General features: G+C 52.9%; 1 protein-coding gene and 1 long non-coding RNA gene across 4 annotated transcripts in view; one reads left to right on the forward strand and one right to left on the reverse strand.

Moving 5' to 3' along the window:
* The window catches only part of LOC311631597, a 54,603-nt gene that overhangs the window by 24,346 nt on the left and 5,095 nt on the right, over positions 1–25,162 (forward strand). The window lies entirely within an intron of this gene.
* On the reverse strand, positions 1,430–11,262 carry XIRP1 (xin actin binding repeat containing 1). 3 transcript variants are annotated; one of them, XM_084901830.1, is made up of 3 exons: positions 11,091–11,262; positions 4,103–7,475; positions 1,430–3,687 (listed from the first exon to the last, which is right to left on the reverse strand). In XM_084901830.1, the coding sequence occupies exons 2-3, from the start codon at positions 7,469–7,471 to the stop codon at positions 3,679–3,681; spliced, it is 3,378 nt and encodes a 1,125-aa protein (XP_084757956.1). In that variant the 5' UTR covers positions 7,472–7,475; positions 11,091–11,262; the 3' UTR covers positions 1,430–3,678. The 3 variants fall into 3 exon arrangements, with proteins under 3 accessions (XP_084757956.1, XP_084757955.1, XP_084757954.1); XM_084901829.1 differs by having other exon boundaries at positions 1,430–7,472; positions 11,091–11,260; XM_084901828.1 differs by having other exon boundaries at positions 1,430–7,475; positions 11,091–11,259.

The following is a 25,162-nucleotide window of genomic DNA, read 5'->3' on the forward strand; positions in this document are numbered from 1 at the left end:
ATCACTTCATTCATCTGTGTGTTCATTGATTTGACATTCATGCGGTGCCTTCTAGGCACTCGTGATGAGCGCTAGAGATACTGAGATGAGCAAGACAGGGGCTCCACCTGGAGGTGAGAAGGGATATGTTGAAACATATCATGACAATATTAAATGTGAATATAATTAATTCACGTCATCTTCACAATAGTAGCTCCTATCACGGTGCCCACTTTACAGGGGAGGCGCTGAGAACAGCCACCCTGGAAGATGCTGGGCCCTACAATCAGGTGAGATGCCACAGAGGACATGGGAGGGAGACGGGTGCCAAGGGGCCTGTCGAGAGGTGGGCATCAGGCTCGGGCGGGTAGGTTTGGTGTCTTACTGCTCCCCCACAGCGGTTTCCCACAAGTGACCGGCTCCTTCCAGGTCAGAACTCCCCTGCCCTGGGGCAGCCCCCATATCAGCACAGCGGGCAGCGAGAAGACTGTGAGCGCATGGAGGTCTGAGCCCCTGGCTGCTGGAGGTAGGACAGGAGCCTGCCTGTTCAAGTGCAAGTTCCCACATAACCTTGGAGGGGCCCGGTGGAGGGTGGCAGACAATCGTAGTTGTTAAAGCCCCTTCCTGCAGAGGGCTCTCTAGGAAATCCAGCAACGAGCTCCCCACCGCTGGGTTTTTGCACGTGCTCATCCCTCTGCCTAGCATGCAGCTTCTCCTGATTCTCACATAACTGGCATTTTACTCTTCAGATCCTAGGGTGTGTGTGTGTGTGTGTGTGTGTGTGTGTGTTGTTGTGTTGTGTTTGTTTGTTTGTTTGTTTGATTTCATTAGAGAGGTCTGTCTTGGCCAAGGCCTCTAAGGCAACCACCTATCAATGTCACATCGTTATATTCTACCACCTCCGCCCCAGAATGGGAGAGCGGCCCCGTCAGGTGCGTTGCCCTGACCCAGAGTTTCCTATCCATGGGCTCTGTCTGCTCATTCTGGAAAGTCAGTACCTTGTGAGCAGGGCCCATTGGAACTCACCTGCTGCTGGACCGGCCTTGCTTGCAGCAGGTATTCACCGAATCCCTCTGGCTTCTCCTGGCATGGAGTTCTCCTGGCTTGAGGCTCTCCCTCCTTTCCAGGTCTGACCGGGCCATGCTGCCACTCTGGAGCAGCATTCTGGTCAGCTGCCATCCAGGAGGATGTCCAAGAACCACCAGGGGGGAGGCCAGAGGTAGAGGGTCAGCATTGTGTGTGTGTGTGTGTGTGTGTGTGTGAGCGGGTGGGCAAGAGGAGTGAGGAGAACAGGGGTGTGGGCAGGCTTTCGTGGGTCCCAGCCAAGATGGTAGAAGAAGAGTGGCTTCCAGCACTGCTGTTGCCAGGGAAATGGGGCACCTGGAGGTTGTGGCTATTTCCCCCCCCAGTGGGGACCCAGATGCACAAATAGTCAGACACACACAGTGGAGAGAATAAAACTTGGGTTTATTCAGACTGTTTCCTTCCCATTTGGGTGCCGAGTGAGGGGCAGTGGGGGTGGGGACGCAGAACCTTTGGCTTCGAGGGGCATCACTGATTGGCGACATTGTCTATGCCCTTTGGGCTGCCGGGATGACCCTCTGACCCGTGGAGATGGTGACGGAGGACTGCAGCAGGGCCCTTCGGGAGCCCTCAGCCTGATCCCGAACACAGCCCCATCCAGCGTCTAGTTGACCCTGTCCCCTCCGGGACTTAAGGCACAGGAGGCTGAGGACATTTCGACTCCTAATAGAAATAAAGGCTGAGGGTGGCAGGTCACTCCGGGGACTCCGGCTGGAGCAGTGGCGTGCAGACTCATGGATGTCAGCGTGCCGGCCAGTCCTGTGTGAGGTGTCTGCTCACATCACCTCCACAAACAGCGCGAGCCCCCATCCTACGCCTGGGCCTGGCCGCTCCGTGGGCCTTTTCCCAATCTTTCTCCTTTTGCAAGAACGGGGCCTTATTGAGGGAGCTGACGAAAGAGGCCCTTTCCTCTTGGGCCTGCCATCCTGTGTGCAGGTCGGAGGCACCCACCTCAGTTCCCAGGGCAGGTGGGAGGTGGAGGGGCTCACTGGGCTGCAGGCTGGGAGTGGCCGCTGAGCTGGGCGGGGCTTCGCAGGAACGGCTTTAGCAAGGGGGAGGCCTGGAGCCCGAGGTGGGGACCTGGGCCCCCCGCGGGCCCTGCCTGCTTCGTGGCCATGGTGGAGGGTGTGAGGAGGGTGTTCCCGCACTGGCCCGCCTCCATGTACTGCTCAGTCCCAGTTCTCATGGCTTCCCAGTGCTGGGAGCCCCCAGGCCCAGTCTGGAGCTCCAGGACACTCTTCTGGGCCCCTGGCAGGGTGCTGGCTGAGGCAAGGGTAGGCTCGGGCTGTCCAGAGCCCTGGGTGACCTCCTTTTCCCCGGCCTTGGCCTGGATACCTTTCTGGTGGAGCGGGGCCTGGCTCACTTCCTGGGCCAGGTGTGTGCTTTGCACTGAGACAGCTGGGCTGCCCCCGGGGCTGGGAGCCTCTGGAAGCTTCCTTGCGGCTGACTTAAAGGAGATGAAGGTTGGGGAGGAGGATGCATCTCTGCTAGAAGGCGAGACTGGAGGGATGCCTGCATCTTCTCTCAGTGTCTCCATCCTCCTGGTGGAAGGCGCGTGTGAGTCTGCTGGACCTCTGGTCTCTGTGTGATTTTTGACCTTGGCTTGACTCTGGACCTCAGTGTGGCACGTAACCTCAGGTTGGCTCCTAGTTGCAGTTTGACCCCTGACTTTCTCCCCTGAGCAGTTGGGCCTGGCTCCACTGCTGTCCATGACACTGACCTTGTAGGCACCGTGGTCCTCGGGGGGGCCTTGGGGATAGCCCCGGGTGTTAGCCTCGGGCTGGAGGCTGGACATTTTGCTGAGGGCCTTGTGCACAGCTTCCTCGATGCTCAGCAGCCTGGTCAGGGTCTGTTTCTTCAGCCGGGAGAGCTCCATGCTGACCCTCGTCAGCTCTCCGAAGGCCTGCTCCATCGAGGCCTCGGGCTTATGGGGGGCAGCAGGAGCCTGAAGGGCCCCTTTCAGCTGGGGCACAGCCTCAAAGATTCTCCTCAGCGCCCCCACGTCCACGCTGCTCGCAGCCTCCTTCTCCAGGGCTTGCACCTGGCTCAGGAGGCTCTGGAGCTCTTGCGGGCCTCCCTGCTGAGTCTCACAGCTCTCAGGGGCCCCCTGCTGGGAACATTCCCTCAGCTTCTCTCCTGGGGTGCCGGGGCCCTGCCGTGGTGAGGTGGGGTCACTGTTGAGAGCTGAGACCTTGGGGGGCTCAGGGCTCTGGACATTGCTGCCCATAGCCTGACTCTTGATCGGGCCAGGGGCCATGGTGCTGGGACCATGCTGAGGGCCAGGCTGGCTCTGACCACTGGAGAATCCAGCCAGAGATGCATGTCCCTGGCCTGTAGTGGTGGGGACCTTGGCTGGCCGAGGCATGGCTGCCTCTGTCTCACCCTGTTTGTATTTTCCTTGCGAGGAGCTGGGAGATGGAGCTGAGGGCTTGGGCAGCCTCTGAGGAGGGGGGATCTGGCCTAGGTGTGCAGGTTTGGGGGGCAGCTGGGGCTTCTTTCTTGGTGGGGCGGTGGGCTCCAGATTTGGGGTCTTTGTTTGTGACTCCCCAGGGCTTCTTTGGCCGGCAGGGCTGGAGTTTTCATCGCGGTGGGCTTGGGACGGGAAGTCAGGTCCTGTCACAGCAGCTGGGAGAGGAGGAGGAGGATCAGAGGCATTATGGGAATGCAGGCCAGCCCCTGCAGCCGGAGGCCCAGAGGTCAGAGTGTAATGGGCTGAAGAGGCAGCCTTCAGGGTGGTCTCTGCAGCTTGGGGGCTGACTTCCGCCATGGCTTCCTCTGGAGGTCTCCAGGCTCTCTGTGTGCAGCCCCCAGGTTCTTCCCGGCTTTGCCCAAGACTCTGACCTGGGCATTCGTGGAGTGGGCTGGAAGCCTGGGCCAAGCGGGCAGTCTCCCTGCCCTTTGGTGGGTGTTCCCTCTCAGAGGGCTGAACACCCCCAGGTAGGTCACAGGTCCTCACGGGGTGAGCATTGTAGATGCCGTCCTGAATAGTCACCCACCCCCCAGGCAGCCCCGTGGGCAGTACTTTCTGTTCCCCACTGACCTTTTTGGGGGCTGCTGGGATCCTGGGGTCACCTCCAGCCGTGGGCCTGGTGTTGCTTTGAGCAGTGCCAGTGGCAGCGGCCAGTGCTTGCGGAAGACCATCCTGGAAGGGTGTGGAGACAGCTCCGGGGGCGGGGCCCTGCTTGGGCTTGTTCAGCACTTGCTGTTGCAGGCTTTGCGCCTCCGCTGTCGCCATCCGAAGACCCTGCATGGCGGCCTGGAGGTCTGCTGCCCCGGGCCCTGGTGATGTTGTCAAGGCTCCTTCCGACTTTCCCAGAGCTTCCGCCCCTTCCTGCCCAGCGCAACCGTCTTCTTGCTTTTCTTTGCCAGCCAGCAGGCTTCTCTTTGCAATGGTCCGTGGAGTACCAGGGGCGGCCCCTGGGCCTCTCAGATGCCCCATCTCCATGCTGGGGTCCAGTGGGGGCACGTGAATGATGCTCTCCGTTGCAGGCAGCTGCTGGGCCTCCTCGCTGGCTGGCACCGGAATTGGGTCAGCCGGTGGCTCCCACCGCAGGCTGTGCAGGCCGCTCAGGTCTCCTTTGTCTATGCAGCTGGCCAGCAGCTGCACACTGCTCCTCTCGGGGGCCCTGCTGCTGAGCCAGGGCTGCAGGGAGTAGGCAGTCAGTGAGACCAGGCCCTGCTCTGTCTCCTGCATCACCAGCCCAGTCCTCGCCACCGAGGTGCCCAAGCCACATGCTAGCAACTGCTGGAACTCTGGGTCCAGATCGTCCACATTCCCGCTGCCTCCCAGAAGCCTCATGGGCTTGAGCTGGAGATGGCCCGCGGGGTCCTCCTGAACCAGCAGCCCCTGCTGGTCCACATCTGGCCGGCTCAGCACTAGGTGGACAATCCTAGGAAGCTCGCCAGATACCAGCTCCTCCTTCCATATGTGGGGGGCCCCCTGTCCTGGGCCCGGGAGCACATACTTGGCGAGGCAGAGCTCCCCTGGCCCTCGGGCCTCCATGAGGATGCCTCCATGGTGCAGGATGCCAGGCGTGGCGTGCAGAGCCCGCAGGGTCCCCTGGATCGCAGTCTCCTGCCTCTTGGGCACCGAACCTGACGGGCCCACTGGCTGCTCTTCCTGGAGGTCGCCCCCACGGATGCTCTCGGCTGCCAGGGAGCCCATTGGGCAATTCTCAAAGAGCCAGGTGAACTTGTGCACCGAGCCCACAGGGATGGGCTCAGGGATTGCCCTTGACGCCTGGTCTTCCCTCTTGCCTGCGTCCAGGCCCTGGAACACCTCCTTCTGACGAGACACCTGCCCTGAAGGAATCTCCACGCGGCTGCAGTATCGCACAGGTGCTCTTCCACAGGGACCGCCTGACGCCCGCAGAGGCTCGGTCTCAAAGACATGTCTGTCTGTCTGTCCTTCTCCGGCCCGGACCTGGCAAACCTGCAGGTGCTGGTCCCTGGAGCCTTCTGGCCTGTCCAGGGTTTGGGGCACGAACATCCAGGTGCAGGACTGCGCCTCGGCCTTAGCTGTGGGGTCTGTGGCCTCTGACCCCTGTTTCTCTGCCAACTCACTCATCGGGCACGTCTCAAACAACCACCGGATGGTCTGCACGTCACCCTTGGGGGCTGCCTCCGGCTGGGGCCCTGCCTGGCTCCTTCCTTCCTCTTCCTGTCGTTCCTGCCGCTCCCGCTGGTGGATTACCTCCAGGGGCTGGGTCTCAAAGAGCCACCGGGCGGTGCTCACGTCTCCAGCCACCACTTCCTGCCGGGTGATGCCCCGCACCACGTCGATGGTGCTGGGGCTTCGGCCCAGCTGGTCCAGAGGCTGCGTCTCAAACATCCACCGGTAGCCCTGCACATCGCCTCCGACCACCTGCTCTCTGCTGACCGAGGTCAGGGCGTGGAGGTGGCCTCTGCCGTCCTGCACGGCATACACCGGGGACCCCGTGTCCTGGGCCCGCCCAGCGGAATCCGTTCCTGCTACTTCGCTCCCGTTTCCGGGGGTGGAAGGCTCACCCTGCCCGATGCTGTCCAGGGGAAGGGTCTCAAAAAGGTTCTTGAAAGTCTTCACGTCCCCCTTCACCCCGTCCTTCTGGGGGGCGCTTGGAGGGAGAGACAGTGCGGAGAAGCTGTCACTGGACAGATGCGCACACATGAGCCCCTCTCCCTGCCCGGGGCCCACCCGCTGCAGGTGACCCACTTGGACCTGCCCTCTGGGGGTGTCCTGGGGCTTCATCTCAAACAGCCACAGGGTGGAGCGGACGTCCCCAGGGACTACTTCCTCTTTGGGCGGGGCCTCCGCACCAGCCTCCTCCTCCCCCTTGAGCGTGTCCAGCGCTCTGGTCTCAAACAGGTGCCGCTGCTGTCGGACATCTGGCCCCGGGGGGAGAAGGTCTGGGGACGGCTGGAAGTCCTTCTCGTCCACCAGGATCTCGCGGATGGCGTCCAGGGGCTGCGTCTCGAAGATCCAGCGGGTCGCGCTGACATCCGGCCCGGCCCCCTCCTCCAGGGAGATGCCCCGGATCAGCCGCACCTGGCCGGGGTTCCGGTTGATGGCATCCAGAGGTCGGGTCTCGAAGAGCCAGCGAGCTGACCTCACCGCGTTGCTCTGGATCTCCTCCCGGCAGACGGCCTTGACCTCATGGATGGCGCCTTCGGCGTCCCGGATGGCGCACAGCGGCTCCGTCTGGAACAGCCTCACCGTCTTCTTCACATCGCCCTTCAGCTCCCGGATCTCCGAGCGCAGCTCCAGGGGACTCTGCTCCTGGGCGGAGGGCCGGGAGCCCAGGCGGTCCAGGGGCCGCGTCTCGAAGAGCATCCTGGTGCCCTGCACGTCGCCACTGGCCTCGGGCTCCTTGGCGGGCGCCTCCGGGTCCCGGGCCTCCTCGGTCTGGCCCGTGAGCTCGGCCAGCGGCTTCGTCTCAAACAGCCGTCGGGCTGCACGCACATCCGCTCCCGAGGGCGGAGGAGGTCCGGCGGGCTCCTGGCCCGTGCCGCCGGCAAAGGAGCCCTCCTCAAACCTGCGGGAGGTGGCCTGGACGTCCCCGCTGGGCACCGGCTCCCTGGCTGCTGCCGGCTTCTCGTGGTCCCCGATGGCGTCCAGCCGCCAGTTCTCGAAGATCCAGCGCATGCACTGGACGTCCCCCTCGGTGGGCTCCTCGGCGCCCAGGACCTCGGCCAGGTCCTCGGCCACGGCCTCCGCCAGGTTCTTGCGGAGCTCAGGGTGGATGTGCCTGTAGAGGCGGCGCAGCTCGTTGGCTTGCCGCTGCTGGTGGAACTTGGCGAAGGACTCCTTGGGCGGGGGCAGCGGCAGGTCCTCCGGGGCCGGCGGTGGCGGCGGCGGAGGGAGGGGCAGGTCCTGGGCCGTGGCCATCGGGATGGTGGGTGTGGGGGCCACCTGCGTCTGGGTGTTGGACATCCTTCTGAAGAGAAGGGCAGAGGTGAGGATGGGCTGGGGCCTTAGGTGGGAGGGGGGCTGGTTGCTGGGGGGAAATGGGAGGGAGCAGGAGGCCATGTCGCCACAGCCAGCAGGGTCAGAGTAGGGCTGTGGTGACATGGCCTCTCCCAGACTTCTCTTCGGTCTCACTCTGCCACCTGCATGCTTGGCGTGTGACCAATCTTTTTTTAAAAAAATATATTTTGTTGATTTTTTACAGAGAGGAAGGGAGAAGGATAGAGTTAGAAACATCGATAGAGTGTTAGAAACATCGATCCCCCTACTGGGGATGTGCCCGCAACCAAGGTACATGCCTTTGACGGGAATGGAACCTGGGACCTTTCAGTCCGCAGGCCGATGCTCTATCCACTGAGCCAAACCGGTTTCGGCAAGTGTGTGACCAGTCTTAAACTTAGGGCATATGGACCCATCTTACTAAGATGGGTCCAGGCTTCCCAAGAATCAATCACCTGAGCAAGCAAGACATTGCTGGCCAAGACATTGCTGTCCTTCAGCCCCACAAAGGATGTCCAGACCTCCAGCTGGCTAACTGGACAGGCCCCATCCTCACCTTCCTTTACCAAAATCAGTTTTCCCTGGTGGAGTCCCAGGGGAGTGGCCTGAGGAAATCCTGACTTATGGGGTCCCAGAGAGGGAGAGGCAGGTCCCTAAACAAGTGCCTAGGTATTTCCCATAGAGAAGAAATTCTCTCCCATAACACCAGAGGGCGCGCTTGCCACGTTCACTGAGAGTCTTGCCCAACTTCCACCTAGGCTTTCTACTCACTGTCCACCCTTTCCCGGGCCCAGGGGGCACACAGCCCATGCTCTAGCGGAAGCAGTTAGAGGCTCACCAGGTACCTCATGGTTAGGCAGAGCCAGATCCTGAATCCCAGGTAGGGGTTTCTGTGCTATACCCAAGACTCAGAGGTCTGAGCCAGGGGGACCCCAAGGGTCTTCAGACCCAACCTTTCATAATTAAAGATGAGGAAACTGAGACCCAGAAAGGGTCAGATCTTGGTGAATGAATAACAGGCAGTGCTGGCCTGGGGTTCCTGGACCTTTTTGAGGCCTGGCTCCCAAGAGATTAGAAGGTAGGGGGTGTAAAACTTTCCTGTCGGCTGTGGTGCCCCTCTGTTCCCCAGCAGACACCCCTAGGAGAGTGAGGGTGACACCTACAGGGGAGGTGGGCAGTGGGACCCTCTGCAGAGACCGCCCTGCCCCTTGCTCATGGAGACTCGGTCCCAACTGTGTGCAATGAGCCCGTACCCACTTCGGGGTCCTCTTCTTTCTCCGCCCATGTCAACCAGGTTCCACCATGGCGTTCCCACCCCACCCCTCACCCCCCAGCTCACCCCTGCCCCCCTCCACGGCCTCCCACCCTTCCAGCCCTTCTCTGGTCTCTGTCCTCTGTGTCTTATCTGTCTTGTGACAGGTGAACTAACAACCCCCAGAGGCCCGTCGGAAAAGAATGAGAAGCATGTGCCCCTCTTGCGGCCCCTGACCCATGGCCCTGCTCCACGCTGGATGCTAAATATAGCTGAGGGCCTGGCCTCGCCAGCGCAGCCCTGGGCTCCAGACAGAGGCTCAGGCTCAGCCAGTGGGACCCTGGGGGCCTGGGCCCATCTCATCTCCTTATCTACCCCCTTAGCTCGTGGAAATAGACATGTAACAAGTAATTACAGTGCAATGTCTTTGCATTTTGATAAAAGTTTTAAAGGGAAGAAGGGCTGGCTCCTGGGGAAGGTAGGCAATGCCATGGGGTAAAGCTTTGTACGGGTTCCAAAGCGACAGCAACTTTCCTTCCTGGGAGCATAGATTCCTACCTTAACCTAGCCAGGCCCCTGGCCTGCAGGATGGCCGGTGCTGGGGCCAGAAACCCTTCATGGACAAAGGGGCATGGGGCTGATTGGAGGGTCAGGGACAGTGGCCACAGGTGGGGGCAGGGTTTCAATTCTCAAAACCACTAGAGCAGGCGGGCACTTTGGGGCAGCCCCAGGGCAGAGGCTCCTGGAGATAGCTATCTCAGAGGGGGAACTGAGGCCTACTTGCCACCCCCTCCCCTCACCCCATCCTGTCCACCAAAGTCATCAGAACCCTGAGGGATTCGAACTCTGATACCTGCCACGTGAGTCTCACCACATGTTCTGGGGTCTCTGAGTTCTAATGAGGACCCCCTGCCAAAGGCAAACCGTGCCTGTCCCCACCCCTTCTCCATCCTGTCACCACCAGTGTGGCCTGAGCAGATGGCTTGTGCAAGGCCAGCAACTCCACCCCTCCCCCACCCCCAGGAATCTCCAGAATCCCTGCTATGGCCCCAGACGGTTAGAGTCCCGGAGTCCAGGGACATCAGCCCTGAGGACCCCCAGAGGTCACTGAAGCTGAGGACAAGCTCTGTGTCCAGCTATTGTGGGTTCAGACAGGGAAACTGAGGCCCAAAGAGGGGAAAGGTGCTGCCCGGTAGGCTCTGCAAAGCAGTCACAGGGCCCGAAGCAGGTTTCCGAACTCTTGGCTTCCCCACGCCTGCCCCTGCCTGGAGCTTAAGTTTCTAGAAGGCTGGGGTGGGGTTGGGGAGGGCAGAATTCAGAACTGGGACCAGACTTGGTGTGAGGGCTGAGCCCCAAGCAGTGTCCCAGAGCTTGGCCTCCTGGGGCTGGCCAGCCCCTCAGGGTGACCCCACCTCTGTTCCCAGTGTGCCCCTCCTTGGCCCAGTCCCTCTGCAAGTCTCCACTTCTGGCAGACTCAGACCTTGCCCCCCACCCTGTGCCGCTCCCCAGATCTGCCTCCCCCCAGGGTGTTCCCCCTGGGCAGGATGATGGCCTGGGGCAGAGTCTAGGTCATGCTATGTGGGGAGCCGGGCACAGGCCAGCCCTGGGGACACTCCTGGGGCCAGATATGCCAGGACTTTCACCCACAACAGCTGGGCACCGGGCTTGTCTAGCAATGCGTTTCCCACCCTCCACCCGTGTGCCCTCCCACCACCTCTCCTCTCTCCCTTTCCTTCCCACACGGGGCCTTCCTGGGAGGAAGCCCTGAAGCCCAGGGGGCTCCATACTTGTGTTTTAAATAGTGCAACTACAGGCCACTTCCTCCTGATGCCTTTCTGGATTTGTATCCGACTGGTAAGAACCTGTTCCTTTTGTTGGCCGCCAGTCTGAGAGCTCCCATGGGGCTCACGTCAAATCTCCCATAAATCTTCATATCAGAGATCCCTCCACTCACTTACATCCAGATATACGGCCCCTCGACCTCTTTCTTTCTTTCTTTAAAAAAAAATATATTTTATTGATTTTTTTACAGAGAGGAAAGGAGAGGGATAGAGAGCTAGAAACATTGGTGGGAGAGAAACATCCATCAGCTGCCTCCTGCACACCTCCTACTGGGGATGTGCCTGCAACCAAGGTACATGCCCTTGACCGGAATCGAACCTGGGACACTTCAGTCTGCAGGCCGACGCTCTATCCACTGAGACAAACCGGTTAGGGCTCAACCTCTTTCTGCCGCCCCGAATGCCTGCTGTCCTGAGAGCCATCCCGAGGGTCCAAAGGGGACCCCAGCTGGCTAGCCAGCCTTGCCCTGAAAGACCCCACCTCTGCACTCACCCGCTGGTCCCACTTGGCTGGTGGGTACTTGGGGTCTGTGGCAGGTGCGGCCCAAGGGTCTGTCCTTCCTCTCAACCTTCTAGCTCGGGGCTGGCTCTACTCGGCTGGATCTGTGAGGTGCCTTCTCGCTGCCCTGGCTCCGGGTCTCTGTCCCCTGCCAGGCCCAGCAGCTGCCTTTATCTTGCTGGCTGGGGTGGGGGTGGGAGGGTGGAGGGGAGCGGGCGGGAGAGGCTAAGTTCGGAGTATGAAGTGGTTCAGTTATTTTTAGGGCTTGTGGAAGTCACTCTTCCATCCTGGGGAATCGGTTACATGTCCTTTCTGGAAGGGGGGGGGGGGGGGGAGCAGTGCGGGCACAGCTTCATTCATCCAAGTCTGATCTGAGGACGGGGCTCCATGACTCAGCCGCGGGGTAGGGTGCCTGTGTCCCAGACTATTTTGAGAAAATGAATAAGGTGGGGCAGTGACACCTGGATGGCTCGGCCTCCTCCCCCCATCAGCCCCCCACCTCCCTACTGTAGACTGACCTCTGACTATTCCTAATGGGTGTCTGTCGGGGACCTGGAGACTGGAGGCCTCAGGGCAGGCCCGGCCCCTCTTCCTCTGTTCCCTTCTCCCCATCCCCTCTGCACTGAAGATTCCTCTCTGTGTCCATTCCTCCCCAGGCCCCACGGCTCAGGTCTGCACAGCCCCGAGCACAGCTGGATTCTGGGAAGAGGCATCTGAATTTCCAGGCCTCAGCTCTTTTCGAGGTCCCTGATTTATCAAAGAATTTCCACAGACGGGTTCTGTGGTTTTCATGGCAGCTTATCTGGGTCCTTGTTTGCTTTTGGGCTCTCCCTCTGACTCAGGGCCCAGGTTTTCAGGGAATGAAGGGGAGGGGAAGGTGGCTGTGGGGAGCTGACTGTGGGGTTATTTCTGACCCTGGAGTCATCAGCTTCTGGTCACAAAGGAAGGGGTGGGTCCCAGTGGCCCCTTCTTTGCTGCCCAGATAGAGCCTGAGGAGCTTAGGAGAGACCCTGGCATTTAGGTCATGTAGGGGCCAGTGTAGTGAGGGGACCACACAGAGCGCAGGCAGAGGTGGCGTTTTGCCCAGGCTGCATGTCCGAGGCCGTGCAGGTGCCTTCTGCCGCCTGGCAGAGCGGGGCCTTCCTTCTGACATCCCCAGTGCCCTCGGTGCCAGGGAGTGATACCAGGCACTGCTCACTTTTTCCACTGAGTCAACCTCGTGTCGCTTTGGCCTGCAGGTCAAAGAGAGGGGCAGCCAGGAAACCCTCTCCCAGGTCCACTGCCCCTTCCTGTTTCCCCTGCTTTTTTCCCGCTGTCCTGCCTGCTCCCCAGGCCCCGGGCTCTCCCCAGGAAGGCCAGGAAAATGTAAGTCCCTTCCAGGCCAGGGCAAGAGGAGCCTTTGGTGTGTCCCGAAGCCTCTGCCCTGGGGATGCCCAAGGTGCCTGCCTGCTCTGGTGGTTTTGAGAATTGAATGAATTAAGAAAAGGTTTTATGAGCGTGCTAACACGCTCGCTATAGAAAAGGCTGCTGGTGTCACCCATGTGAGAAAAGAGAGCGGGTGCTGGAAATGCCGGGGACCGCCCTGTAAAGTACCCGATTGTCTAACCACGATGCTGAAATAGCAATATTGACTGTGAACTGTAATTTAAAAAAGAGAAAAACACCCGTGGAAACCACGTTTGTATTCACCCCAAGTGTGACAACCCCTGCTAGACGTTCTCAGGCCTCCATGCTAAGAAAGAGTCTTTTCCTGACCCCCACGTTCATTTTCATCCAATTCAACCGCGCTGCTTAGGGCAGCCCCCCACTAGCCACATGCGACTATTTCAACAGGCTCAGAGGAGATGAAATTGGAAATCCAGTTCCGCCATCCCACGGGGCACATTTCCGGTGCTCCGTAGAGACACGCACTTGGTAGCTATCACATCGGGCAGTGCCAATGTGGAAAGTTCTATCGCATAGCACTATTATCTCAAACAGGTGGTGTTTCCCTCTTTGCCTTGGCTGTTGGGAAGCTCTGAGCTGCACGGTTAGTCTTCTGCAAGTAGTCTCTGCGGCCTGTGGCCTGTGTGATGCGGGTGACCAGCTGCCCCTGTTGCCCGTCTCTGAGGGTCTTAGAATAAGAAACCTTTCCGCGTTAGAACTGGGGAGGTTCTAAGAAAACCAGGAGGGGGCCGAAACCGGTTTGGCTCAATGGATAGAGCGTTGGCTTGGGGACTGAAGGGACCCAGGTCAAGGGCATGTACCTTGGTTGCGGGCATATCCCCAATAGGGGGCGTGCAAGAGGCAGCTGATCGATGACTCTCATCGATGTTTCTAACTATCTCTCTATCTCTCTGTACAAAATCAATAAAATATATTAAAAAAAACAAACAAACAAACAAAAAAAACAGGAGGGGTTGGTCAGCCCCTGTGCAATCAGTGTTTCCCAAACTTTTGACATATGTGAACCCCTTCTATAATTTTCGTAACACTAAGTACCCCTCGTACTCAAGAGAACGTAGAATTAGGCGCAGCTAAGCACGGTGCAGTGCATATCCCCACCAAACTCCGGTGCAACGCGTACCCCATCAAACTCTTCCCGTACCCCTGGGGGTTCGCGTACCACACTTTGGGAAACACTGGCACTATCACATCAGTTACAAGGCCAGTAAGGCAGTAAGCCAGGCATGATTTACCGGAGTTTCTTTGCTGGAGACGCTGTGCATCTATCCCCCGGATTTCTGTGGGAGCGAGGCTGGAATTAAATAAATGCACTGGGGTCGAATGGCTGTGCTGAGGAGAAGGCAGAGGGGAGCTGGGGGTGAAGGGGGATGGGAAGGAAAGGGTGTTGTTTTCCAGAGGTCACTGTCCCTCCTTCTGGCCTCCTGCTTCTTGGTCCTGGAGGCCTTCCCCTGCCAGCTCCTCCCTCCAAGTGGAGCTCCACCAAAGTTGGGCATTGTTCAGAAGTTCATGTCTGTCTCCCTGAAGAACTGGCACTTAACGGTGCAGCTCAGGGTGAGCAGCTGGCCACAGACTCCCCTGAATGTTCCGGAAAGGCAGGAGTGATTAAGAGCAGACTACCCGAGCTTGAATCTTTTTTCTTTAAAAAAAAAAAAAAATTAAAAAAAAAAAAAAATATATATATATATATATATATATATATATATATATATATATATATATATATATTATTGATTTTCCACAGAGAGGGGGAGAGAGAGGGATAGAGAGCTAGAAATATCGATGAGAGAGAAACATCGACCAGCTGCCTCCTGGACATGTGCCCACAACCAATGTACATGCCCTTGACCGTAATTGAACCTAGGACCCTTCAGTCCACAGACCGACACTCTATCCACTGAGCCAAACTGGTTTTGGCCCGAGCTTGAATCTTAGCCTGTGAGACCAACCAGCTGTGTGAGCCTGGCTAGTGACTTACCCTCTCTGTTTCTCAGTTTCCTCACCTATACAACGGGAATACTAATTATGCATGTCTCAAAGAGCTGTTGTGAGGAATATACATGTGTTATACAGACATACACATAACACAGACAACACTTAGAATAGTGCCTGGCAGCCAAAGCCGGTTTGGCTCAGTGGTAGAGTGTTGGTCTGCGGACTGAAAGGTCCCAGGTTCGATTCCGGTCAAGGGCATGTACATTGGTTGCAGGCACATCCCCGGTGGGGGGTGTGCAAGAGGCAGCTGGTCGATGCATCTCTCTAGTCAATGTTTCTAGCTCTCTATAAAAAATCAATAAAATAATATAAAAATAAATAAATAAATAAATAAAAGAATAGTGCCTGGCACACTTAGCTAAGTCAATTCAGTGAGTTTTGCTCCGGATCCTGGCCACCCCCAGCCTCTCCAGGCCCCAGATCACAGAATGTCTTCTGATGTTGAAGATGAGTGCCCTTCAAGGCACTGGCTGGAAGTGCTGGCTTCCCTCTAGCCAGGAAGTAGACACTGGTGCCAAGGGACAGCTCTGGCCATACCAGGCTGGGTCTGTTCCAGGCCTCGAAGAGACAGGCCCGCTGAGCCTCTTGATATAACCCCATTGGAACCCAGAGAAGAGGTTTTGTGCTCTGGGTCAGCTCACGGGGCAGACATGTGGGCCGAAGAGCCCCCCTCCTCCCATGGGGGGTGCATGAGAGGCAGCAGAGTTTGGGGTTTGAGTGTGGGATCCGGTGTCAGACTGTCTGGGATCAAATCACCAGCCTGTCTCCCTGTTTATATGACCTTTGAGAGTCTTCCAGCTCTCTGCACCCTCCCACCTTGGTTTGGAATCTTCCAGGAGCAGTGCCATTTAACTGGTGAGGGAGGGAATAAGTGAGCTGGGGAGGGAGGCAAAGTAGATTATTTCTGTGGGCAACTGGGGTTCCACCCACAAGGGACTCTGAGAGCTGGTGTAGAACACGCCTCCCCTGGTTGAGGAAACTGGGGTGCTTATCCACCAACCCTCACCCCACCAGTGAAGGGCTGTTCCCTGGAAACACTAACTCCCCCCTACTTGGACCTGCCCCTCAGGGAGAGTGAGGCAGGTGTTTGAGATGCCATGAACTGTGTGTCCTACAGGGAGTGACCTACAGGGAGTGCCCATTAAAGCTGCAGGTAGCCCCCTGGAGAGGGGAGAAGGATATTGGGGGGACTGGCAGCATTTGCTACATTAGGTTGTTCCATCTGTGATGATAATGAGTGTGTGTAACGTGGTTGCTCTGAAGATTTAGACATGTGCTTTCCTGTTGATCTTAAAATAAGGAGACCATTTTGGTGGGCCTGGCCCCACCAGGTGAGCCTTTTGACAGTGGCGTGTCCTCCAGCTGGTGGCCGAAGAGGACATCGGGAGGCTGTGACACACCATCACTGGTTAGGAATGAAGGCCCCGGGCTGGCAACCAGCACGGAAATGGGTCCTACACCTAGGAACTGGATTCTGTCACCGACCCGAATGAGCGTGAGAAAGGGCTCTGCTTCGGTTTCCAGGTGAGGACTCGGCCTCGTTTCAGCCTTTGGATGCCCTGAGCAGGGAAGCCAGCCTGCCATGCCGGGCTTCTGACCTTCAGAACTGTGGGCTAATGAACGAGTGCTGTTTGAGTCACTCAGTGTGTGGTGTCTTGCTAAACGGCAATGGAAAGCTAATACAGAATGGAAACTGGAGCAGCTGAGAGAGGGCAGGACACCATGCTTGCTCACTTAGAACAGTCACCCAGTCAGCCAAGAGCTTGGCCTAAGCATTTTCTATCAAGTGGCCTACTTGGAGGTGCTAGGAGGCTATGCTCAGTACCACAGGTCACCAGCAGAGAGCCTCAGACCATCTCAGAATCAAGAAATCCGAGGTAGGGAAAGTCAAGGCAGTTCTCCATTCCTTCCATTTTACACCTGGGGAAACTGAGGCTTGCAGCAGAGCTTGGTTGATGTGGAGCAGTGAAAAGAGCTGGCTTCAGACAATCCTCTTTGGGGACCCAGTTCCACCACTTCCCAGCTCTACAGCCTTGGACAAGCTGTGCCAACTCACTGAGCCTCAGTTTCTGTACAATGGGGATGAGTGCTTTGGACATGAGCAGATGGGGGAAGGGTATTTGGGGGCAGAGGAAAGGGAGTGGGCAAAGGCACAGACGCATGGATGGTGTGACTTGAGTGTAGGGTGGGCGGGCAGAGAAGGGAGAGCCATATTGAGCGGTGGGGATGGGTGAGGGCCAAATTGTGAATTCCAGGCAAGGCGTTTGGGACCCTTATCGTGAAGGGTTAGTTTGATGAGGGGGTCGTTTGGGTCACAGGAGGCAGGTGATGAGGGCCTGTCACAGCAGTACCGGTTCTGAATGATGAGGATCTCCGTGGTATAAAGAGGTGGGGAGGAGGGCCTGAGTCTAAGGGATGCTGAGGAGAAGAGCAGGCCAAGCCTAAAAGAGCTATGAGATGCCCGAGTGCTTGGGGCACAGTCGGAGGCAGCGCCAGAGAACCAGGTAGTAGACTGGGAGGTGAGGAGAGGGAGCACCAGGGAGATCCCAGCTGTCCGGCATGGGGATGTGACTGGGTGGTGCAATGGGAGTGAGGGAAAGGGCGGGGTGGTTGGCAGAGGGCAGAAATGACAGATTTCTTGCCTTTGGACAAGATGAGCATGAGGTGCCAGGGTCTCCCGGGTAAAAGCCGGTCTTCAGATCGGGTCTGGAGCCAGGAGAGAAGACTGGGTGGTGACAGAGAGCTGACGGCCGGTTTGTGTGCAGCCGGGAACCAGGCTTGGAGGTGAGGTGACCTCCCAGCGGACTGTGAAGCAGTTGCCAGAGGAGAAGTTGCAGTGGGAGGCAGGAGAAAAACCAGCACAGGAATTGGTCAGGGAAGATGCCGGGGTGAGGAAGGAAGAGAGCCAGTGACCAGGGCTCCACAGCGGGAGATGAGCAGTGGGAGGGTCCAACAGGGGCGCCCTCGAGGACTCTGCCCAAAGCAGCCACAGGGAGGTGGAGGAAGCAAAGGCAGCCGAGGGCTTGGGGTGAGCCTGCCAGGGCACAGGGAGAGATGATGCTGGTAAATAATTCCTCTGGTCCTCACAGATCTCATGGCCAAATGGGAATCAATATAGGAGTCGGGGTTGTTGATAAAAAACAAATGAATAATTCTCAGGAAAGTGCCCAGGGAACTCACAGCAGCTTCAGGGGAGAGGGTGCATAGTTCCCAAGGCAGGCAGGAAACGATATTGTAATGCTCCCAGTGCCCAGGAGGTGGCAGCACCTCCCCAGGTGACCCTTCATCTGGCTCGATCAAGCACAGTTCATCCTTCTACGTATTTAATCTAAAAGAATGCTTTGCGCAGCTATTATGGGCAGGGCTCTGGACTAAACACTAAAGTTAAGACATTCTCCTCAAGCCTTACATTTTGGTTAAAGAAGCAGGTGATAGAAATAACGGAACTGTCCTCATAACCATCAATAATCTCGCTAAGCTCCAAAGCTTTATTACAGTATTTTCTCAGTTGCAGGGGAACCTTTCTAGAATGTGTGACCTATGTTCCTTCTTCCTTACACAAAGGAACTGAACAGAACTTTGGCTCAATATTGAGCGCACCACTAAGTGCTGTATCTGCTCATTCATGGAACAGACTGGATGTATTTTCCAAAGATGGCCATCCCCTAGGTACTCCTTAGTCTGTGACTTTGACATTCCTCCGACAGAAGGAAAGGAGTCCATGTGTCATTCCCTGGGACCCAGGCAGACTGAGCTGTGGCTTTCGGGAAGGACACTTTACGACTTCTGGGTCATAAAGGCAATGCAGGGTCCATCTGGTTCTCCGAGGACACCGGAACCGGTCACCATGCTGGGAGGAAGCCCAAGCAGCTGGTGGAGATGAACTAAGACTCCCGGCCCTAACGCTGGGTAATCTCCCAGCCAAGAGCCAGCGTGAACTTGCTAGCCATGAGAGCAAGCCATCATGGAGGCAGAAATGCACTCAGCAAATATTTATTGACTATTTACTATGCAATAAACAATGCTCAAGGTCAGGGGTTCACAAACTTTGGCCCATAGGCCAAATGGTGCGGCTGCTTGCTTTTGTAAATGCATGATGGCAATGTGGGTTATTAGGGCAGAAGTTGTGTTTGTTTGTTTGTTTGTTTGTTTGTTTGTTTAAAAGATATTTTTATTGATTTCAGAGAGGAAGGGAGAGGGAGAGGGAGATAGAAACACCTATGATGAAAATTATTGACCAGCTGCCTCCTGCACGCCCCCTACTGGGATCAAGCCTGCAACCTAGGCATGTACCCTTTACTTGAATCTGAATTGAACCTTTCAGTCCACAGGCTGATGCTCTATCCATTGAACCAAACCAGCTAGGGCCAGAAGTTGTGTTTTTAAACTGGGGAAGGTCACATTGTGGGTCAGAGGGAGAAATGTGTAACCTTAGCAATTATAGCACATAATTATCAGATTGTGCAAGTCAAAGAAAGATGTTTTCATGCCAAGACCGGTTTGGCTCAATGGATAGAGCGTCGGCTTGGGGACTGAAGGGTCCCGGGTTCGATTCCGGTCAAGGGCATGTAACGTGGTTGCGGGCATATCCCCAGTAGGGGGTGTGCAAGAGGCAGCTGATCGATGACTCTCATCAATGTTTCTAACTCTCTATCTCTCTCCCTTCCTCTCTGTACAAAATCAATAAAAATATTAAAAAAAAAGAAAAAAAAGAAAAAAAGAAAGAAAGATGTTTTCAGAAACACGGGTACTTGAAAATTACACCACCGGTGAACTCTTCCTAAAAAAATGAATTAGAATAAAGAGATCTTCTGCAGTAAAGAGGTAGTTTATGTATGGAGCAATGATGAGCAACAAAACCATTATAAATTGTTATAAACACTCTTGGCAATATGAGAAAGGATACAGTTTGTTGCAAAAAAATTAATAAGGAATTAAGCACATTTTCCCCCAACACTTCAAGCTATGTGGCAAGAGAGAGAAGTTAGAATGTTCCAAAGTTTGCTGTCATTTAAATAAAAATGGCTGTAAAAGTGATAAATGCACAAGGTAGACATTCAAACCTTAAGAAAGTGTGTGATTAAGAGAAATTAAACTCTACCCTTGAATTTCTCTTCATTGCTCTCCTCTGATGGATTTACTTTTTCTTGCCCTTTTCTTTCTTCAGTTCTTTCCTTATTTTGTTGGAATACATCCTACATATTATGAAAGGTTTGTTCATGCTGTATTGGCGGGTAACCTGGGTCTAGATTTCTTTATCTTCAAAGGCTTGCTTTTCGTCTTCTAGATCAGGGCTGCTGACAACATTCTTTCCTTTACTGTTATCATTTATTTTTTTTTATACCAGCAGCTCTTAAGATTGCCTCTACATTCCTGGTTCTGAAACTAGACCATGAAGTGTCTCGTTGTGGGTGTTTTTCCATTTAGTCCTCTCAGCATATGGAGGGTCTTTCCATTTGAACACTGTGCCTTCAGTCACCAACAGCATTAACCCGACCCTTCAATGCAAACACGAGCGGTCAACCACTAACCACTAGAGATATCTGCAAAATCCACAGCAAAATTGAGAAGAACCAAGATGAACAAATGGAGAAAAACAGATAGGTTTCAGGGAACCGAAAGTTTCAGTGCTGACTGGTGACTCTCCAAGTCCATGACAACTGAAACCTCAATTGGCCCAAAGTACTGCTCAGTAATCATCTTTCTTTTCCCTATTCCTTTCGCTCCCTTCCTCCCCTAGACAACAATTTAATATCTTTACTGCTCTTTCAGAATCCCAATCTAGCCTTCCCCATCCTCAGCCTCAGCAGATTGCCTTGATTTCCCTGAGAATAGACCCAAGAGTCAGAAGAGAAGTCTCAGAAGCTAACCACCATGTCAACCCAATGCCCTGATTCACTGTTCTTGTGTTCTACCTTCCTCCCTATAACTATTGAGTAATTGTCTCCACTCTTAGCTAAGCCAGCTCCTTTCCCTAGACCCAGATTCCATCCCCTCTCTTATTCTTAAGGACATAGCTGCACCACTTTCTCCCTTTCTCCTGCATCATCTTTTCCTCCTCTACTGCATCATTCCCATCGGCATGCAACCATGCTGATATTTTTCACATCTTAAAACACAACAGTCCTCTGCTTCCCCTTCCAGTTACTACTTTTCTCTCTTCCTTCCTTTGCAGATAAACTTGAAAACTTTGCCTATACTTGTTATCTCTGATTCTTCATCTACCACTCCCTCTTAATCATGATTTTGTCCCCACCATTTCATCCGAACAAATCTTTTCGAAATCCATAGTGACCATATCATAACTAAAATCAGTGGCCAATTCTAAGGCCTCTTCTTATGTGGGACACAGGTGATCAGAGCCCCGCCTTTCTTGAACAGTTATTGCATGGCTTCCAGCATCCTAACACTCTCCTAGTTTGCTTTAGACTTCACTGGTGGCTCCATCTCACTCTCCATTGCATTTCCCCTTCATCTGTCCACCCTCTTTTTAAAAAATATGCTTTTATTTTATTTTATTTTATTTTATTTTATTTTTATAGAGAAGAAGGGAGAGGGAGAAAGAGAGAGAGAGATATTAATTGACTACTTCATGCACACCTCCCATTAGGGACCAAGCCTGCAACCCATGTCCTGGCCAAGAATCAACAAGAGATTTTTTGGTCAATCATCAGCCAGGTCAAGCGACCCCACCAGTGCATGAATTCGTGCACTGGGCCTCTAGTAAATAAGTAAAGCAGTTTCTCTAAGAAGAGTTCGTCATAATGAGGACTCTGAACACATCTGCTACATTCCATAGTCATACATTAACTTCTCACAGGGCAGCTTTTGATCAGTTTATAGATTTAAAAGAGTGAGGACATTTGGTAAAGGTTTTGTGAATCTGAACATGAAGGATCAGTTTGGGTTTATGGACCATTATTAGGAAACAGTGATCTAAATCCAGCACTTCAATTTGTCAGATGAGTAAACTGAGGCTTAGAGAGAACAAAGGATTTGTCTCCATTTATACAAACTGGGATTAGAGCCAGGCTGGTACCAGGGTGGAGTGCCTAGGAGGCACAATTTCAGGAGGGCCTTACTCTCAGAGTCATGCAAATGTCTCCCTTTAAACCCAGTCTAGACTAGAACGCTGGGGTGCTGCTCACCAGGAGGGAGAGATCATGTCTGGCTTGGTCCAGTCATGAAGGGGAAGGGAAGGGGCTTATGGAGGGTTTTCTTGTATTGCTACCTTCAGGGAGAAATGTGTTCCTGAGGAAGTCTGGTTAAGCTACTTTCCCCAAGGCGAAGGAGCTGGTACCTTGGAGTCACTGTTCACTGGCGAAGCCTGAATAGTATACACAGAGAATTAAGTACCTCCCCCCTCCCCACCCGCCAAAGACAGGGCATAGGGTTCCCTGCCTGCGCTGTTTAGCTGACTGCTGAGGGTTGCAGCATTTCTGAGACCTAGTGAGAGACACTTCTCTTTTCCCCTCAGAAATAGACCTTCAGTCCGCCTAGTCTTACAGGATCTGTTCTTGCAGAAATGGGACATGTACAGTCTGGGTTTCTCTAGTCTCCTGTCTGGTGCCTGCTTCCTTCATGCGAAACTGCTTACTGAGGATTTTAAGAACGTTAGTATTGGCTTTGTTGTTGGTGAGAGAGGGTAAAACACATCACCAAGATGGCCCACAAGACAAAAAAAGAAATAAAGGGAAAGAGAACAAAAGCGAAGCAGCCCAGACCACTCTGTGATCTCTTTTCTGCTACCACCTGGCCTAAGACACAATTTTTCTCACCTGACTCTTGCCCCACTCCCACCCTGATTTAGGGTATTCTCAACAAAGCAGCCAGGGGATTCATTTAAAACTTTTTTTTTTTGAAATAAAAAGCATTCAGATTGGAAAGGAAGAAGTAAAACTATATTTGTGGATGATATGTTCTTGTATCAAGAAAACCTTGAGAAATCTACTAAAAACTATTAGAACGAATTAATGAGTTTACCAAGGTGACAGGATATGAGAGAAATATATAAAAATTGTGTTTCTGTACATTTGTAATGGACAATACAAAAATAAAATGAAGAAAACAATTTAATTTATAATAGCTCCAAATAAAACACTTGGGGAGAAATTTAACAAAGGAAGTGAAAATTCCTGAAATGTATTCTGAACGCTATAAAGCATAGTTGAAAGAAATGAAAGATCTATATAAATGGGAAAACATCTGTGTTCATAGTTTAGAAAACTGAATATTGCTATGATAGCAATACTCCCCAAATTGATCTATAGATTTAATGTAGGTCCTATCGGAGTTGCAACTAGCTTTTTGTTGTTGTTGTTGTTGTTGAAATTGACAAGCTGATCCTAAAACTTATATGGAAACACAGGAATCCATAATAGCCAAAACACTCCTGAAAAAAAAAAATTGGAGAACTCACACTTTTCAATTTCAATACTTACTATAGAGATAATAAGGTAATGTGGCATCAGGATAGACATGTAGATCAATGAGCTACAGATACAATTCATATATCTATGGTTAATTGATTTTTTACAAGGATGCCAAGACTTTTCAATGGGAAAGGATAAGTTTTCAACAAATGAAGTTGAGACAACTGGATAGCCACATGTCAAAGAATGAAGCTGGAGCCCCTATCTTATACCATGTACAAAAATTAAATCAAAATGGATCAAAAACCTAAGTGTAAAAGCCAAAACTATACAGGAAATCATAGTACACTGCTGGTGGGAATACAGACTAGTACAGCCATTATGGAAAACAGTATGAAAATTCCTCAAAAAATTAAATATGGAACTGCCATTTGACCCAGTGATCCCACTTCTAGGAATATATCCCAAGAAACCTAAAATATCAATCAGAAAGAATGTATGCACTCCTATATTCATAGCAGCACAATTTATAATAGCTAGTATCTAGAAACAGCCCAAGTGCCCATCGGTAGATGAGTGGATAAAGAAGCTGTGGTACATTTATACCATGGAATACTATGCAGCAGTAAAAAAAGAAGAATTTCTTACTCTTTGAGGCAGCATGGAGGGATTTGGAAAGTATCATGCTACGTGAAATAGGTCAGCCAGAAAAAGACAAGTGTCACATGACTGCAGTCAAATGCGGAATCTAAGTAACAAAATAAACTGATGAATGGAGTGGATCCAGAGACATGGGAGCATGGAACAGAGTGGGGAATCTCAGAGGGAAGGCAGGGGAAGGTGGGTGGGTGGGAAGTAATGAACCAAAGACCTTGTATGAATATATAGATGGCCCATGGACACAGACAATGGGGAGGTGAAGGTGGGGGGCAGAGGCAGGCTGGAGGGGGTCACTAGGGAGTAAAGGGGGACATATGTAATACTTTCTACAATAAAAAAAATTATAAAAAAAAGAAAACATAGGTATAAATCTGACCCTGGATTTGGCAATGGATTCTTTGCTATGACACCAAAAGCATAGGCAACAGAAGAAAAAGATAAATCAAACTTTATCAACATAAATTGAAAAGATAATTCATAGAATGGAAAGAAAATATTTGTAAATCTAGGATATATAAAGAATGTCTATAGCTCAGTAATAAAAAGACAAGCTAATTTAAAAATAGGTGAAGGATTTGAATAGATATTTCTCCCAAGAAGATATACAAATGGCAACCAAGCACATGAAAAGATGCTCAAAATCACTAGTCATCACCGAAATACAATTCAAAACCCCCGTGCTGTAACACTTCACACCCACAATGATGACCAGAATATAATAATGAGGTAATAAGTGTTAATAAGCATGTGAAGAGAGAACTTCACACATTGCTGCTGGGGTGGAGGGTGGGGGGGGGGGTTTAAAATGGTGCAGCTGCTTTGGAAAACAGTCTGGAGGTTTTGTAAAAAGTTAAACGTATAGTTACCATTGGATCCAGCAATTGCACTTCTAGATATATACCCAGGAGGAATGAAAACATATGCCAAATAAGTATTTGTATACAGATGTTTATAAAAATATCATTCATAACAGTCAAAAAAGTGAAACCAACCCTAAACTCCATTTTCTGATGAGTGGATAAACAAAATGTAGTGCATTCTTACAATGGAATATTGTTTGGCTAGAGAAAAGAAATGACATTCTTACTCCATTGTCTTGCTCCATTTTTCTCTCCCATAGCCACTTACCATTTCTTAGTAGGTACTCAAAATGCTTAATAACCTACATTGCAACTATAGAGTATGGAATAAGATATTGATTCTATAGAGACCCCTGCTGGGCTGGGCATTTACCCTTCAGTTGCTGGATCATAGGAAGATCTGGGAATAGGGTGGTATTCTCAGGAAGGGCCAGGGAAGCTAGTCGACACCTGGGCCTTAGGGCAGAGGGACAGAAATATCTCAGCTTGTAAGCAAAGGTTTGATTGTAGTGCTCTGGGTTACTAGTATATACCTGTTGAACATTATCTCTGCTTATATTATGTTAATTTCTTATATTTGTTTTCAATATCTCCCATTGAAATGTAAGCTATGAAGGCAATGTCTGCTTGCTTTGTTCAAGGATGTGTCCCCAACACCTAGAAATGTATGTGGCATATGGTAGGTTTTACAGTAACTGGCTGAATAAATGAATAGCCTACTTAGAAATAACAGCAT

Source organism: Pipistrellus hanaki, assembly GCF_964339955.1.
Source record: "Pipistrellus hanaki genome assembly, chromosome: 13".
Taxonomy (NCBI): domain Eukaryota; kingdom Metazoa; phylum Chordata; class Mammalia; order Chiroptera; family Vespertilionidae; genus Pipistrellus; species Pipistrellus hanaki.